The following is a 16936-nucleotide window of genomic DNA, read 5'->3' as shown; positions in this document are numbered from 1 at the left end:
CCCCAGGACACAGCCCCTCAGGACGCCGACCCCCAGGACACAGGCCCCCAGGACGCCGACCCCCAGGACACAGCCCTCCAGGATGCCGACCCCCAGGACACAGCCCCCCATGTTTCCGTGAGCCCCCCACCGTTATGCTCGTCACCAGGTGCAGCTGCAGGTTCAGCTCTTTCTGGGAACAGGCTGCAATTTTCTGATCCCTATTAATACCTGTGACAGCATTTATGTACAAGATAAATTCATTTCAATTTCCTTTTTCAATTAATGGCCTATTATTTGAACCACACTCAGCTAAAAATATTGCTCCAATACTATTAATCTTGTAAAAATTAAATCTTCCTCCCTCTGACAGCCAGAGGCCACGAGGCTGGGGCGAGAGGGTGGCCATGTACCTAGGCCATGTACCTGGCCAGCACTGCCCAGGTCCCCTCCAACAGGACGTCCAGGGGACCCAGCAAAGGCGGTTCCACGCACGACACACTGAAGGGGCGACGGACGGGCACGACGGGGATGGGGCCGCAGAGCCAGGGCCAAGCAGGATTTTATCACAAACCATTACGGTCCCAGTCAGGAGATGGGTGACAAACACATGCCTCCCCTGGGGAAGAGTCTGCGATGAGGTCCAGACCCGGAGAGTGGAGCACCGCTGGCCATTCCCGCCGCCCCCCACCACCCCGCCCCGGGAAACATGCCCACACTGGACTGTGGTTGCAGGAGGGGACCACCGGCGGGACAGCAACCCTGGAAGGCAAGCCAGGCCACAGCCTCGCAGGGCCAGCCGACACACCCACCACTCCTTGGGCAGGCTGGACCTTCATCCTCAACTCCCAGACACTGTCCAGTCCTGCAGACACCTGGAGCCACAGCCTCAGGGCCTCAGACGTGGGCTCATCCCCATGTCTGATGCGGTGCCGTCCCGTGCAGGGTCGGTCCTGCCCAGGGAGGTGCAGCCCTGAGCGCCGTCCCAGACTGGAGCCAAGCAGGATGTGGCCCTGTCACCGACTAACGTGCCATCAGCGCACCTAAGACTAAGAGAGGAAAACGCTGCCGGTTCTAATTGAGAGATGCTGTGGGTGTTAGATGCACCCGGGTCTCAGATGTAAATGTGACAATCGACTCGTGGAAGAACAGACTGGAGGTCGTATCGTCCTTAGGTACCTCCGTGCACCAACCGGACAGGAAGATCTTCCGGGCGTGTCATTTGTAGCGTCTGCAGTGGTTGCAGATTACGCCACCATGTGGCTGGTCCACAGTGTACACATACCTAATTCTGGGCACTTAAAATCACTTCCAACTTTTGTTATCAAATAGCTTTTGATGACCACGCTTACACACGACAGTTGCACGACGGCTACGTCCCCAGGGAAGCCGCCGAGTGGCGGCAGTGCTTTTCGGCAGGTTTCTGTATTCCACTGCGAACCGTGAGGTCACGTTTAAGATAAATCTCCAGGGATGAGGAAGACCGACATGGAGCTCTCAGCCCCCAGGCGCCTCCAACACAAACCTCTTCTCAGCCCACCAGGCATTTGGCTGGAGGAGAGACGCAGGTTTTACGTCAGCATGTCACGACAGGTGACACAAAACAGACCACAGAGAACTAGAAAACTCAGCATTTCAGAAAACTATGGAAAACTTCCACAGACAGACAGACAGAGACAGTGGGAGCTCCTGGCCTTCCTGAGGCCGCAGCTTCTGTGCACAAGAACCAAGGCCCCGTCCACTAACAAGCTGATACCCACGCTTCACTGTTGACTCAGTCCCAGGCGCACATAGAGCCCCACGGGGCACGGAGGCCGGGCCCAGAATAACTCCCTCAGCGGATGGACGGCCTCTGCCCCAGGGAAACAAGCGCCTCCACCCTCCCTCGGCCACCCACCCCGCCTCAGTCTCTGGTCCACTGGGGAAGGTGTATCAGATATGTCAGCCCTTCTGAGGAATCGGTTTGATTTCGTTGATTTTCTCTAATATTCTATTTTCTATTTCACTGATTTCTGTCTTATTTTATGATTTCCTCTCTTGTAAGGGCGCTGGTTAAATTTGCTCTGCATTTTCAAATCTTCTAACGTCAGCATTTGATGCTGGAAATCTCCCTCTAAGCGCTACTTCAGGTGCATCTCACAAATTTTGAAGGTTTTTAGTTTGTTTTTCGTGTAATTGGAAACAATTTCTAATGTCCTTTGTGACTCATGGGTTATTTACAAGTGTCTTGTTTATTTCCGAATATTTGGGGCTTATTTCCAGATACCGCTTCTGTTTCCTCCTAATGTAGTTCCTCTGTGTGACCTCAATCTCCTACACGTGCTGAGCTGCGTTTTCGGCTCCGATTTCAGTGTGTGGAACGTTCCATGTGCACACACAGGCCAAGGCTCGTCCAGGCCCCAGACCGTCTGTGCTCTGGCCGCCAGGGCGGGAATGCTCGAGTCCTCGGGACGGACCCCCTCCCAACCACCGGCGACCCTGCACCCACCCCGACAAACGTCAGAGCAACGCTCGCCTTTCCAGGGAAGAGAGTGGAGGCCGCCTCGCCCCTCGGCATGCCACGTGCCCATGCCCTGTCCACGTCCCAGGGCTGTGCGTGCAGCCGCCAGCCCCGTGTCCCACGGAGGCCCGTGAGCTCATGCCAGCTGTCAGGGACTCTGCCAGCTTTCCCGCACACGTAGCTCTGACACGGGTACCCGCACGATGGGCTGCCACACCCCCCTGGGGAGCTGCCCCCGGCGCCCTGGCCCCGTCACAGCCCTCGCTCTGAAGGCTCCTTCGGTATCAGCTTGGCCACTCCTACCTTCTCAGAACCCGTGCGGATGGTCTTTTTCTTCATCCTTTTACTTGTAAAATACCCATCTTGCCACCTAAAGGAGACTGTGAGGACCCGAGCACGGTGTCCACGAGGCAGAGGCGACCAGGGCCACGGTGGGCCATGGCAGCTCTACTGGCCGAGCAGGGACCGAGGTCTCTGAGAGGGGGAGGCGACGAGGGGCCCCGCTAACCCGCCAGCAGCAACCCGGGGACGATGCTGACCGCCTGACGCTTGTCACAGTGACTGGATCATGGGGTTTACACATTGTACCAAACTCTGACAGATCCCAGCCACGACCTTTTCCAGCCCTTTCCTCTCCCGGCCCTCCTGGCGCTCCAGAGACACCACCTGACGTCCTGGCACTGGGCGACACCCATCGCCAAGTCCTTCTTTCTCCACAGCTCCTGCGGCTGCGGCCCTTCAGGGAGCTCTTCCTGACGCTGTGGCCCTAAGCTGCTGCTAACGGTGTGGTTCTCATTCCAGACGCTGCCGTTTTCATCTGAATAAGTCCCACTTGGGGAAAGCATTTTTATTTGCAGGATGAACTGCGGAGAGGGAGCCGTCGGGGAGAAAGGGGAGAGAGAGAGGGGCTGTGTCCCCGCCCTCGAGGCCTTGCTGGGCCCGCCACCGTGGGGTGAGGCCCCTGCGAATGCGGGGAGGGTCCCCCCGCCGAGCAGCATGGCAGAGGCAAGACCCCGGGATGCAGGATCTTGCAAATGCAGCTAAAGGCAGAGACACGAACCTGCAGCCCGTGACCACCTCACAGCTGGCATCAGACGCCCCGAATTTAAGGCCTGAAACCTGGCAGCAGCCTCTCTAAGCAGAGGGGAAGCGCGGTGGCACCTCTGCCCCGGCCGCTCTACGCAGGACGCTCTTCCCAGCCCCCACTCCCCGCACGCAAGCCCCGGTCCAGGCAGCGGGCATACGGTCACCTGCTGCCGCATCTCTGGGCCAGGGATGCCTTGAGGAGGGGACCCAGCAACCAGCACCTGCACCTGCAGCAGGGGACGGTGTGAGGGGAAGGCCGCGGAGGACAGATGACACAAGACACTAGGGAGCACAGGCGGCCTCAGGGCTCCCCAAACACGGTGAGAGCCTCCCAGCAGCAACGGCCACTCAAAGCCGGCCGACCTCGCTGCTCCGAGACGCCCCCGCCTGGCCCTGCACCCGGCACGCCCGTGGCCACCACGCCAGCCGGGGTTGCTTCCCCGGGCATCCGCCGTCCCCCAGACCACTGTCACACTGTAATTCACGCACGGCCGCCTGTGCCCGTGGCAGAGCTGGCCACCGAGTCTCTTTACGTAATCAGAGGATGGCAGCTCCAGAAGACTCCTGGCCTGGCAACGCTTACTCCACGGAAGGAAAGTGTGCTCACCGTGAAGTGTTCCTGGGACTCGTAGTTTTCATCCAGGTAGACCCGCGCCCTGTTATACTCTTTCATCGCATCACCGGACAGCAGCTCTCTGGAACGAAAAGAGGGAGCTGTTTAACGCACAGCCACACGGACACCGCACCCTCTTATAGGAGCGCTTACGAAGCACAGGAATGGCAGCTTGGAAACCATGCTTTACGTTGTCCTGAAAACAATAGCAACGGGGGGGAGGGGGAGGGGGAGGGGAGGGGGAGGGGAGGGGGAGGGGAGGGGGAGGGGAGGGGAGGGGAGGGGAGGGGGAGGGGAAGAGAGGCGAAGGTGGATAAACTGAGACCCACTCTGGGCCCTCAGCGCAGGCCGCTCCATGCCGGCCGTGAGATGAGCAGGATGGGGGCCCCTCGGGAAGCTGACACGGGGAACTCACCCAGGGCCACACACCAGGAAAGCTCAAGCCCGCAGCCTGTGGGGCATCCTGGCTGTTGGTGCCCGGGACTCACAGGGCCACACAGGCGCCCCCAGGCCTGGGCAGTCCCGCCCGCCTTCGCTCCTCACAGGAGAGAAGCTGAGGACCGTGAACAGGGGGCCAGGGCTTTGCAGCAAGAAGGAGGGAAGGGTCTCCAGACGTCCCTCATGAACAGGCTCCAGCCCTGACTGCACACCTCACGGCCACACTTTGTCACCACAAAAGCCTTCAGCAGGCGGCCTCGCCACCATCTCTACAGACATGGCTGGGGCAGAGCTTCCGCGCACCTTCGAGTTCCGTGATGGCGCGGACGGACACAGGCACCTGACCCCTCCCCCACCAGTGCCCCGGCAGGGGGTGGAGGACATGGGTGCCGTGTGACCAGCCAGCACTCAGGGCAGGAAGAAGAGGGGCTCCAGCTTTAAGGAGTGACAATGAGGAAGGCAGGAAGGAATAGGGGGGAGGGGAAGGAAGAATAAAAGCCTTGAGAGGATCAAACTAGTCCTCAAGGACCTACCTGCCTGCTGGGATGAACCCCAACATGCTTTAGGGGGCGAGGCAAGACGCAGACACGAAACACACACAGCAGCAGAATCAAAATTACTGACATGTTGAAGGAGCAACAAATATGACCCATAATCTACAAAAAAAGGCAACAGAAACAGATGTAGAAAGGATAAAAATGATGGAGTTTGCTGAAAATAAACTTGAAACAGATATCATAAATGTAACCAAAGATTTAAAGGAAAACATGGACACAAATGAAAGTTCTAGAGCTGAAAAATACAGCCTCAGAAATAAATTCACTGAATAGGCCTAACAGCAGATTAAAACGTAAAGAAGAACAGACACAACTATATCCAAACTGGAGCCAAGAGGAAAAATGGACTGAAAAAAAAAAAACAAAACCGAAAGAGCTGTAGAGACCTGTGTGACAGTCTCCCATCAGGAAGCCAGAGTCCAAGAACAAAAGAGAAGGGAAGCAACCACGCAAAAGCTTCTCCCAAATCTCAGTGAAGTCATAAACCTACAGGTTGGAACAGCTCAAAGAGCCCCAAGCAAAAGAAACACAAAGAAAATCAAACTAAAGCAAAACAATCAAGTTGCTGCTCACCAGCTAGAAAGACAAACTTAGCAGTCAGGAAAAAAGACACACGATATACAGAAAATGAAGACGAGAACAACAGCCCAGTTCTCCTCGGGAACAATGGCACACAGAGAACAATGGGACAATACCCTTAAAGCACTGAAGGGAAAAAATGGACAAGCTAGAATTCTGCTCACAACAAGAGCATCTTTCAAAAACAAAGACAAAGACCTTTTTTCAGATAAACAAAAGCTGAGAGAATTGACCAGCAGCAACTTGTGTTGAGATAAATGTTCAGGTTCTCAGGCTGAAGGAAAATGGTGCTGGAGAGAAAGCTGACTGTACGGAGAAGGACCCACCCCGGGAGGGGCAGGTGACTCTAGTCAAACAGGTGACATGTTCTCTCACTTTTTAACCTTTTCAAGAGGCAACCTACGGTTTCAAGCAAAAATAACAACATGTGTGTGACGCAGAGCACAGGCAGGAGTAAAACATCTCTGACAACAGCAGGGGGACGGCGGGGGACGGCAGGGACGGGAGCCGTGGGATCCCGCGAGCTCGGACGCACAGCCCTGCCGGGCGCTGCCCCTCACCTGCGTCTGCTTGTCGCTGATGTGCCCAGCTTCTCCAAAGGTGTTCTTTTCTTACTGACTTACTGCAGTTCTTTATATATTTAAATACTGACGATTTCTGTCAGTAAAGTATGTTGCAGATATCTTTTCCCAAGTGTGGCTAAACTTTTACTTTGTTTATAGTGTCTCTTGATAAAGCTTTTAACTTCAACATGGTCAAATGCGTCAGTCTTTCCTCTTGTGGGCTGCACTTTTGCACCTTTTTAAAGAAATCTCTCCCTAGATGCTCTCCTACACTTTACTCTTGAATTGTCCTCGGGCCTTTTACATTGACTCAGTAATAACTGAAATTCATCCCTGTGTGTGGAGAGAACAAAACGTGCTGGGGACCCAGCTTCATGGTTTCCTGGCCCAGGACACCAGGGGTACCGCCCCCTGACCCAGCCGCCACCTGCTGCACACTGGGGTGAGGCGGGGCAGAAGCTCCGCTGCCGCGCATCTAGGTGCCGCCTGCACACACACACGCGCGCGCGCGCGCACACACACACACACAGGAGGCCCTTGGGCCGGGGGAGTTGAGGACACCCCCCTTGCTGTGTTTCAGTAGTACTGCAGCGAGTCCTGCCTCTCTGCACTTCCACATCAATTCTAGTGTTAAAGTGTTAAGAAAACATTTTGATTGAAATTGCCTTAAATTAAAGATTATTTGGGGAAAGTCTGGTAGCTTTTAAAAATTTGCCTTTTAACAAAGGACCCCACAATTTGACAGCTGAAAACACGGATGGCTTGTGGCATTCCACGCCACTGGGGACTGTGACAGGGGCCGAGGCCTGGGACAGCAGCTGGACTCAGCCTCCGGCGGGGCCCCAGGCTGAGAGCCTATAGAGGCCACCCACCCGCAGACCTGCACACCACACGTGGCCCCGGCCCACCCCACCCACAGCCGCCTTCAACGACCAGCCTCACAAGTGGCACGTGTCACCTCCCCACACTCCGCCGGTGGGAGCTGTCACAGGGCCCGGCGTCTGGGGTCGGGGAGGACAGGGCCACATCTCAGGGGACACAGTGCAGAGAGGGTGCCCCAGGCACTGGGGCCAGAGGCAGGAAGGACGCTCCGGCGGCTGCCGATACCCAGGACTATCCGGCACGCAGCCTTTTGGCCCAGGCCTGCCGTCCCACCTGTCCTGCCCCCGCCCCTGCGCCCACTTCCCGAGGCCCGGGCCCTCGCTTCCCGTGTGGCGCCAGGCAGGCCTGCCGTCCACAGAGCCACACCGACGATGGCGCTCTGTGCCCGTCCCACTGTGCCAGAAAAGCTGTGGGCTGCTGCGTGGACATCAGCCCCGTCTGTCCCCGGCCGCAGCAGAAGCAGAAGCAGCAGGCTCACAGCCATCGGGCCACGTGACGGCATCTCGGCCTGGACCCGGGGGGCACTGTCACCCCACCCCGGGCCTCGCGCTCACACGAGCGTGCCCCCCACCCCAGGAGGAAGCAGAGGGACAAGCGGCTGCCCCGGGACGTACCTGACGAACTTGTCCACGTGCGACATGGAGGCTTCATAGTTCTTCCCTCCGAACTCCTGGCAGTGCAGGGCCAGGAAGTGCGGCCTGTGCGTGTGCACGACCTGGGGAGGAAACACGGCAGCGTCAGGCCCCCGCGGGGTTCCTGCCACAGTGCTTTCCCCACAAGTCCTGAGGACCTCGGTCCCCAGGGCCGTTCCCTCCCCGTTACTACAAATCCTCAGAAAGGATTCACAATTCCTCAGAACCTTCCTCAGTAATCTGGACATTTCCTCCCAACTATAGAGTCCTGCGTGTCAGCTGCAGGGCACCTGCAAAGGCCCAGAGGAGCAAACATGCATCCTAACCTCACACGTGAGGGCAGCCATCACTGATGCTGCTACGGCCGCCAGCGGGACATGGTCCAGCCACGCGGCCCCTGGGCAGCGGAGCCAGCTTGGCCCACCTCCTCTCAGCGCCGCCCACCCACCACAGCCCACGGGGCCAGGCCCGCCGCATCTCCCTGGTCGCCAGGGTCCCCTGCCCGCTGGGCTCCGACTAAACTGGCCACACTTCGGCCACTCGACCTGCAGTCGTCCTCGAAGCTGCGGCCGCTGACCCCCCCCCCAGCGGCTCCTCCAGGAAGCTCACAGGGCTGGTACCGAGAGCGCCGTCCAGCTGCCCCCCGCTGCCCACACCCAACCCAGCACGGACCCAGCCACCCGCAGGCGGTGGCACGGACCTGCGTCTCACCCCTGCCGTAGGCCACGTTAGGCGTCTCCGGGCAACCCACAGGTCACCTGAGCAGGTGTCAACCCGCACGTGCTCACGAGGGGGCCAGGAACCCACGGCCCTGCCCTCCTGGGGCGCCGGGGACAGCGAGTCACCGATGGGGCACACTGTGTGGCGACGAGGCGGCTGTGCCAGGACACGCACCGGGGGCGTCAGCACGGCCTGGGGGAGCAGCAGGGGCAAGGGCTCCTGGGACTGGAAGGGCAGCGATGGAGGCATACCCGGAGGCCAGGCAGGGCGCTTGGAGGCCGAGAGGCTGCCTGTCCCCGCCTGCACCCGCCCCTCTGCCCTTCCTCGGCTCTGCGCCTCTCCGCCCCCTCCCTGGTACCTGCTGACACGGCAACACTGCCGGCTCTGAAGCCTCACCCAAACCCACAGAACTACCTTGTCCCTCCCCAAGCCCACCGTCCCAGAGGCAGGTCCCCTACACAAGGCCATCCGCGCCTAAGGCCACAGTGTCAGCGCCTGAACCCGACCTCGGCCACCACCGCGTCCTGCCCAGAGGCCAGGGCACCGTGGACAGGTGGGGGCTGCATCCAACGGGCCTTGCGGAGATGGGTGCTCCGGGAACAACAGCTATGTGGCCCCTGATGGGAAGCGGCTGCGTCGAGGGTTCAGCCAGGCCAGAAGGTCGGCGACGGGGACAGAGGACGCAGGCCATCAGGCCCTGGGCGCCACGCTTCTGCGAGTCTCGGAAGGAAGCATTGCCCAGCAGTAGCTGCCCCTGACCCACAGACGGCAGGCAGCACGTCCAGCCTCGGGGAGAGTGACTGGACCTGGTCCTGCTCCAGCTGTGACATCAAAACACAATCCCCAAGACGGGGAGGCTCTTTAAACAGGAGGAAAGTTCAGGCCAGAAAGTGTACTTTTCAGCCGCGTGGGAAAGGCGATGCCAGCGGGTAGAGTGGCCTGCCCTGGCTCGCACCCTACGCTCCGTTGAAGCGGGTTTACGGGACGCCCACCGGGTGCTTCCGCTTCCCACTGGACACAGGCGTGGACTCTCTCTGTCCCTGGTCACCAGCCGCAGGGCTCAGGCTCTCGGGGACGGGGACCAGAACAGGCCCAGACGTTTCCCCAGCTGGTGGCGCCACAGCCCCGCCCGGGGGCAGGGGTGGGGAGAACAGGCGGCTCGCCTCGGCGAGCTCAGTCCTGCTCCGCGCAGGCGCTAAAACACAGACTCTGAGACAAGCTGGATGCCGCCCGCCGGCGGCCCCCTGGCAGGCGCCCTCACACACGATGCCCCCCGTGCAGCCCCTGCCGGCATGGAACGATCACAAGACAAAGTTCAGGAATCCCAGGGGTATCCATGCAGCAAATCACATTCACCAACCGGAAAAGACTGCAGAATGGTCTCCGGGCCTGAAGCCTGGATGCAAAGGGCACAGGGGACCCCAGTCAGGAGAGGCTCCGGGCCAGCCTGGGTCAGATCACCAGACCGACCTGCCCTCAGGCCCAAGGTCGAGTGTGCACAATGCCAGCCACGCCCACAGCTGCACACAGCAGCCTGGTCACACGGAAGCCACCAAAGGCTCCCTGATGTGTGCAGCTCTGTCACCCACCCTCTGCAGTCCCCAGAACAATATATAAAACCAGACCTTCACAAAGGGGGCACAGAATTCCCCCAGGAGCAGTTCCTCCCTGGGAAGCTGGTGACTTCACACAAAGGGAATGCGATGCTCTGACACACGCAGATCGTCACGAGCGCGACTGTGAGGTTCGTGACACCAGTTCCTGTAATTCTGCAGCGTGTTCTTTGCCCAGCTCTACAACAGGCGTGGGAACAGGAGAAGGAAGCCCCAGAGACGCTTGGGTTTTGTGGGTGAAGACGGGGCCCCGAGTCAGTGACAGGTTCCTGCAGTTCACACTGTCACCTCTTGTAACCGAGGCTGCAGGTCACCAGATCGTGGCTGGGACCACGACCCAAGTCCCCAGTAAAAGCCAAGCGGAGCCGCTTTCCAAGGACTTTGCATTATGAATTAGGGCAGCGAGGACGAGGGCCCACGTGCGGCCGCATTAAGTCACAGACACACGGGGTCTCTCTGGGCAGGCCTGCCCACCTGACTGCCTTCACCCGAATCCCATTAACGTCGCCCTCGTAAGACGACTCTCTGCGGTGGTTTAAATTGAAATAGCCATTTATGGCACAGAATTCACTCTTTAAATCATATGAAACTCCTCAGACATTTGACTCCGATCCCACAAATCTCAGAAAATGGAGAAATCCAAAAAGAGCAGCCCCTCGGGAGTGGGCGGACGCCCCTCGTGCGGACGCCAGAGCAGCCGGGCGGCGCCCAGCAGAGGGGCCCCTTCCCGGGACGTGGAGCCGTCTCCGCGGTGGTTTATCTCTGAAACCCGTGGCGGGCTTGCCTGAGCTACAGGGCCTGGAGGAGCAGGGGCCCAGGGCAGCCCCCACCTGCCCGCCCGAGCCTCAGCTGCAAAGGAGAGACGAGGCCTGTGTACGGATGGCGGGGGGACCAGGCACCGGCGAGGGAAGGGGCCTGGCGGTACCACCGAGGTGGGCGCTCCAGGAGCTGCCGGGGCTCCGGCCCTGCTGTGGGCCAGGGAAGCCCCTTCACAGCCACAGCTGAGGAAGCAAACGCCGGCCCGGGGGTGGGCGGGCTGGGACCTCGCGCCCGTGGGGGGCCGCGCCTGAGCTTACAGCGGCACCGGGGGACGCATGGGATGGGCACCACCCCGATGGGCACGCTGTGGGCTTCCCGGGCACTCACGGGGCCAGACAGCCCACTCCTCTCAGTCTGAGGTCACCCTGCACAAAGCACGTCTCCCTACAGCACTGCCAACGTTCTTCCCGAAGGACCAGCCCGTCCACTCGGGCTTTGCCTTCAACAACTGGGAAGAGGCGACGCTAGCACCAAGCCGGCGGGTCTGCTGGCTCCGGGACGCACGGCTCCATCTCGCCCTGGCGTGCGGGGCTGGGGTCCGGGGCTGCACCACGGAGCGCCCAGAGCAAGAGCAGAGCTGGGGTTCCCCTGCCTCTCGTCTTCCCGGCCCGCACACCTGCGCACCAAGTCCGTCTGACCCCAGGCTCATCTCCACGTGTGTCTCCCCTGCCCCACCGTGCTCCTCCCAGGGCCTCTTGCATCTCCACCTCCAAGAAAAGACGTGGTGCCTGAAAGCCCTCCAGGAGCACTTTTTCGTGCTGTAAACTCACAAAGGATAGTGACAAAATGAAGAGTTGAAATTCTCAGAAAATCGGGCTTACGAGGTTTCCATTAGGATTGTGCTTGGCCAACAACAGAAAACCAACAACCAGCCGCTTGCATAAGGAGGCCGGGCTGGCAGGCAGAGATGGTGCACCTGCTCGCAGATGGCATCCAGGAACCAGCTGCTTCCACCATGTCTGCTCTGCCACTGCAAGCACTGGCTATCATCCTCGTGACTGCAACATGGCTGCAAAGCCCCCAGGCCTCATGCCTACATTCCAGGCGGGAAGAAGTGGAAAGGGCATAAGGTTAAAGAAAAAGGGGAAAGGGCTTCTTTTCTAGTGCTTTGCCTACTTTATTTAGACAAGAAAGCTCTCGCCGGGGACTTCTGCCTACACACTGTGTCACAGGACGCCCCCAGAAGCCACGCACAGGTGGCACTGGCTGGCACTCTGCAAGCAACAGAGCCCGGTGTGGGTCACGTGCAACCATACATCGGGGGGGGGTGCCGTCTGCCCCCTCTGCCGCAGCCTCCACCACACCACGTACCCACCTTCCAGTCTCCCGAGTCCCAGGCTGAAATGAAGGACAATTGTAGGGCGGCCACATCTGTGACCCCCTTTGGTGCCACGGTCTCTGAAGACCACTGGTTAGCAAAGCCCTGGGCACAGACAAAGGGCTCGCTGACTAAGGAACCTGCTGTCCCTCTTCTCTTGACACCCCCCAGACCTGAGCCCCTCTTCAGAAGGCTGTGCTCCAGCCCAGTCGAGGTGCTGGGTGCAAACGCGCCACAGACACGCAGGTGCTTCCAGCCTGCCCAGTGCCGGCGCCTGCGACTCGGCACACAGCCAGGGCCGCGTGTCCGCGTGTCCACATGTCCCCACGTGTCCTTGGCCTGGAGCCGTGCGGGCAGCTCCCGCCCCTCCACGCCTTGCCCTCCAGTCCCCGCCACTGCGTTCCGGTCTTACTCAAACACCAAGTCATCTGTCCCAGCTCAGCGGGAGGGAGACTTTCCGGCTGGACTCCCTGCGCTGCAGCTCTGCCCAGACAGAGGCTGGGGAGCCCCACCCAGCAGAGGTGAAGCCCCTGTGTGCCCACAACACCATCCCCGACTGAGCCACTTTCTGGGGAAGGAAGACCCCTACTCAACACATTTTAATTGGTAATCACAATTAGATTTAAATTTAAACACAATTAAACTTAAACTAAATTTAATTCCAAATTTAAATTATAGTGAAAGTAAATTAACCCGAAACTGAATTTCCATTGATCCTCAGTTTAAATCAACAGCCAAATAAAATGACTGATATTATTTTAACTCTTGAAACTCAGTCTGCTACACAGTGACCCGGACGACACTTCCCGATGGCCGAGCACGACCGCCTTTAGGGACGACAGGCACACCTGCCTCAAGCGCACACGTGTGAAAAGTCAGATCAGGAGCGGTTACCGTCACAACGGTTATGAGCTTCCCAGCGAGCGTGTGTCTTACTTGGGTTCCCCTCTGCGTGGAGAAGCACGTGCAGGAGGCCTCAGCATGTGCTTCCGCCCGGCTGTCGACAAAGGTCCCGTCCACCTAACCCTGAGCCACCTGCATTACGTGGACGCACCTGGTGGAGCGCCTGCCAGCGGAGCCTGGGCGGCAGGGGCAGGGAGCCCGATGGGGACGCAGTGGAGGAGGGGAGGCCCTCGCTCCCCCCACGAGAGCGGGTGGCCAAGGGGTGCAGGGAGCGGCAACCCTGGAAAACCAAGCTCCAGGGAGCAGTGCAGCCCTTTTGAACCACAGTGACCTCAAGTGGCGTGGACACAGGCCCCAAGTTCAGGGCTGCTAAGAGATCGCCCGACATGCCACCTACTGGGACCCCACACACGTCGGCGACCTCGAGGGCCGCTCGCCAGGCCCGGCCATGCCTGGTCGCAGGTTCCAGCTGGCGTGGCCTCAGGTGCCCCATCCACACACAGCGGGCATGAGAGGACGTTTCAAAAGCCAAAAGGAGGTGTTTAGATGAAATCACGCCGAAATGTAACATAAAGAGGCCAAAGTCACGTCTCATTTGAAAACGAAGCTATTAAAATGACAAGATCCTTATCACGAAACATTTCAGAAGAAAAGTAACGAATGATCATGGAAACGAACAGCGTACACCAAGGGACACGCCGCTGCCATTTCTCTACGCCCACAAGTCGCACGTTTCATTTACAACCAAAGGTGACGGAGCAGATCCACACAGGCTTTCCCTGAACAGCCGGAGATAAACTTGCAGCCAAGTATGGGGAGCTCCTGCTCTAAGAGTAGACTCAGAAGAGCCTCGCTCCCACCTCTGGCAGCAAAAGCACCAGCGGGGCAGCGCGGGGCTTCACGACGGGGAAGGAGGAGCCTGACGGCGTCACCTGGATGGCTGGATGCCTTCCTGCAGGCACGTTAAGAGCAGTGACTAACGCCCCAACTCCATCCAGGACAGCCCACTAGGGCGTAAATTGGATTGAAAATCACATACACCAATATATTTGTATCCACGAGTTCACAGCGATACTAAAAACCCCACACGTTAGTCGTCTTGGAGTCAGGACATTCTTTTGAAAACTGGTAGATACAGAGAATGAGGCAAGAATTCATCCTGCCTTGCTCTGTACCTGCGCCTCTGGGGAAGGAAACCAAGGAGGGCAAGCGTCTCCTTAGGAAGCATCCCAGCTGCCTGGCCAGCCGGGACCACACGGAGAACCTGGAGGGCATCCCACAGCGCGAAGCGAGTCACAGAGAGACCCCCTGTGTGACCTCACTCACTCGTAGAATCTAGAGCCAAACTCAGAGGAACAGAGGATAGAAAGGCAGCTGCCGGGGCTGGGGAGGGAGGAGGGGGTGGGACGTAGGCCAAAGCCTCAAGTGATGAGATAACAAGTTCTGGATCTGACGCACAGCCTGGTGACCAGTCCACAATGCGCAGTTGCACGCCCCAGGCCCTGCGGGCGTGGGAGGGGCTGGGGGAGGGGCTGGAGGCCGGAAACCCTCGAGGGAAAATCCCTGGAAGCACCGGCCCACAGGACCAGGTTGCAGGGCGCTGGTGAGACTCTGCTTCTGGAGAGAAAAAGGGAAGCCAAGCGGGCAGGTGGCCTTGGCAACCGGATAAAGGGGCAGGGGAGAAAGGGGCAGACACAAACGCTGAGACAGAGGAGAGGCTGGTCCTTCACTGCCCGACGCCAGGCAGGGTGGCCCCCGTGCTCCGGACTTCGCTGGACAGACAGAAGAGGGCGCTGTGAAGCTAGGAATCCTACCCATGCCGACACCGTGGGGACAAGCCAGAGGAAGTTCAAGTCCCTGCAAAGCCGCTGTGAACAAGTCAGCAAAAATGCACACGTCCCACGCCAGGAAAAGGCCCTCCGCCCCAGAAGGAGTCGCGAAGCCACACAGAATTACAAGCCGACATCGCAAACGGAGGCAAACGCACTCAAACAAGCACGGAGGTGATGCAAACACACCTGGAATTAGAAACACAAAACTAAACTAGAAATGGACCCAAAAGAGAGAAAGAAAAGTGTGGACTAACCTCAAGAAAGAAATGGGAGAAAAAGACAAAATCATCACAGAGAAGAAGAGCAAATTACAAAGTGCCCAAGGGAGAATCAGCTTCAAGGGAAATTCAGCAAGAAAGTGAAAACAGCGTCGTGAAGAGAGCAGTGGAGAAAGGAGTGACCGTGGCCGACAGGCAGCAAAAGAAGAACATCTGCCACACGGGCCCCAGAGAGGAAGGGGAAACCCATGGACCAGAACTGATACTTAAAACCATAACCCGAGAAAACTTGCCAAAACCAGGAAAAGACCCGAACTCACACACTGAAGGGCTTACTGAGCACCTGAGAAAATTAGCCCCAAACCACTGACTCCTGGACATATCCTAGTGAAACTACTAGATTTCAAAGGTAAAGACACCATCCTCCAGGTCTCCAGGAAACAACATCAATGAGACCCTCATCAGGACCAACGTACAAGTCACGGCAGCAGCAGAACAACCTTCACTGAAAACCTCAGTGAGACAAAGCGTAAGGCAAGGATTACACACACATCAGCCAACTGTCCTTCAAACGTCAGAGCCAGAGAAAAACAGTTTTCCACATACAAAATCCGGTCAGTTCTGTCCCCATGAGCCCTTCCTGAGGGATCTACTAGAGCAGGGCTGGGCAAACGTTAACCTCAAGAACCAGATAAGACGGCAGGCTCTACAGGCAACGCCACTGGGCAGGTGTGGACAAGATGCCGTGTGAGTAGGCGTGGCCGCCCCCCAGGAACCTGATCCCAAACCAGGCAGCAGGCGGGATGGGCTGTGGGGCGGGGAGGTGGTGCTGACTCCTACTTAAAGCAGCAATGATAATACCACCTGCCGGAGTCCTCCACGCGTGTGGACCTAAAGCACACGCCACACAGAAACGCATACGATGCCAACGTTTGTACATCATACATGAAGGAGCATAACGTTAACCAGAAGCAGGGGGAAACCTTTAGGCCCGTGTATCGAAACCTACAGCAACCACTTAAAAACAGTTTACAAAAGGCAAGAGGCCAATAAGCAAATTTAAATAGAATGCAAAACCAAAAAAAAAAAGGAAAGAAAGAATCCAAAAGAAAGCAGAAATGGGGAAACAAAGGGACAAACCAGGAGGTACAAACATAAAACAGATAATTAAACGGCGGACCCCAAATCAACCGTATCAACGGTTACGTTAAATGTGGATGGTCTGGGCCCACGCTGAGTGGTAGGGCTGCAGGGGCCCCGTACGGGACAGCGTGGAAGGTTCTGCAGGACAAGGCAGCGCCAGCACCAGGGGAGATGGGCGTGCAGAGTCACACGCGGAACGGAACGGGCAGAAGGACACACGGGAAGCCTGGGAGGCCTCCTCAGTGACGGCAGGGGACCCCACGGGGTGAAGAGCATGCGTGGTAACCAGACAGAACTCGTCAGGAAGACACACAACCACACGTGTGTACATGGCCAGTATCAGAAACTCCCACTCACAGGAGCACACACACACACACGCGCGTGCGCACGCTGCCCTAACAGACCGCACGGAACAGTCCAGGCCGCAGCTGCATGGCGCACCCGCTTCCGTGGCCCATTCACCAAGAAGGATCATCGCTGGGCCACAGAATAAGTCCCCGTGCCTGCTGCCCAGGGCTCTCGGAGCGTCCACGTCCCTAGG

The 16936-nt window shown here is 58.3% G+C and overlaps 1 protein-coding gene across 3 annotated transcripts in view; it reads right to left on the bottom strand.

Annotated features, from left to right (window-relative positions):
* Positions 1-16936, bottom strand: part of INPP5A (inositol polyphosphate-5-phosphatase A) — a 180258-nt gene that overhangs the window by 92160 nt on the left and 71162 nt on the right. For all 3 annotated transcript variants that reach the window (XM_082674241.1, XM_082674243.1, XM_082674242.1), the window contains exons 3-4: positions 7812-7912; positions 4173-4260 (exon numbers count right to left, since the gene is read on the bottom strand). In XM_082674241.1, coding sequence (XP_082530367.1) covers positions 4173-4260; positions 7812-7912 — 189 coding nt within the window. The remainder of the gene's footprint in view (positions 1-4172; positions 4261-7811; positions 7913-16936) is intronic.

The sequence above is a fragment of the Grampus griseus genome (assembly GCF_964374135.1).
Source record: "Grampus griseus genome assembly, chromosome: 16".
Lineage (NCBI taxonomy): Eukaryota > Metazoa > Chordata > Mammalia > Artiodactyla > Delphinidae > Grampus > Grampus griseus.
This window is presented reverse-complemented; position numbering and strand designations above follow the sequence as displayed.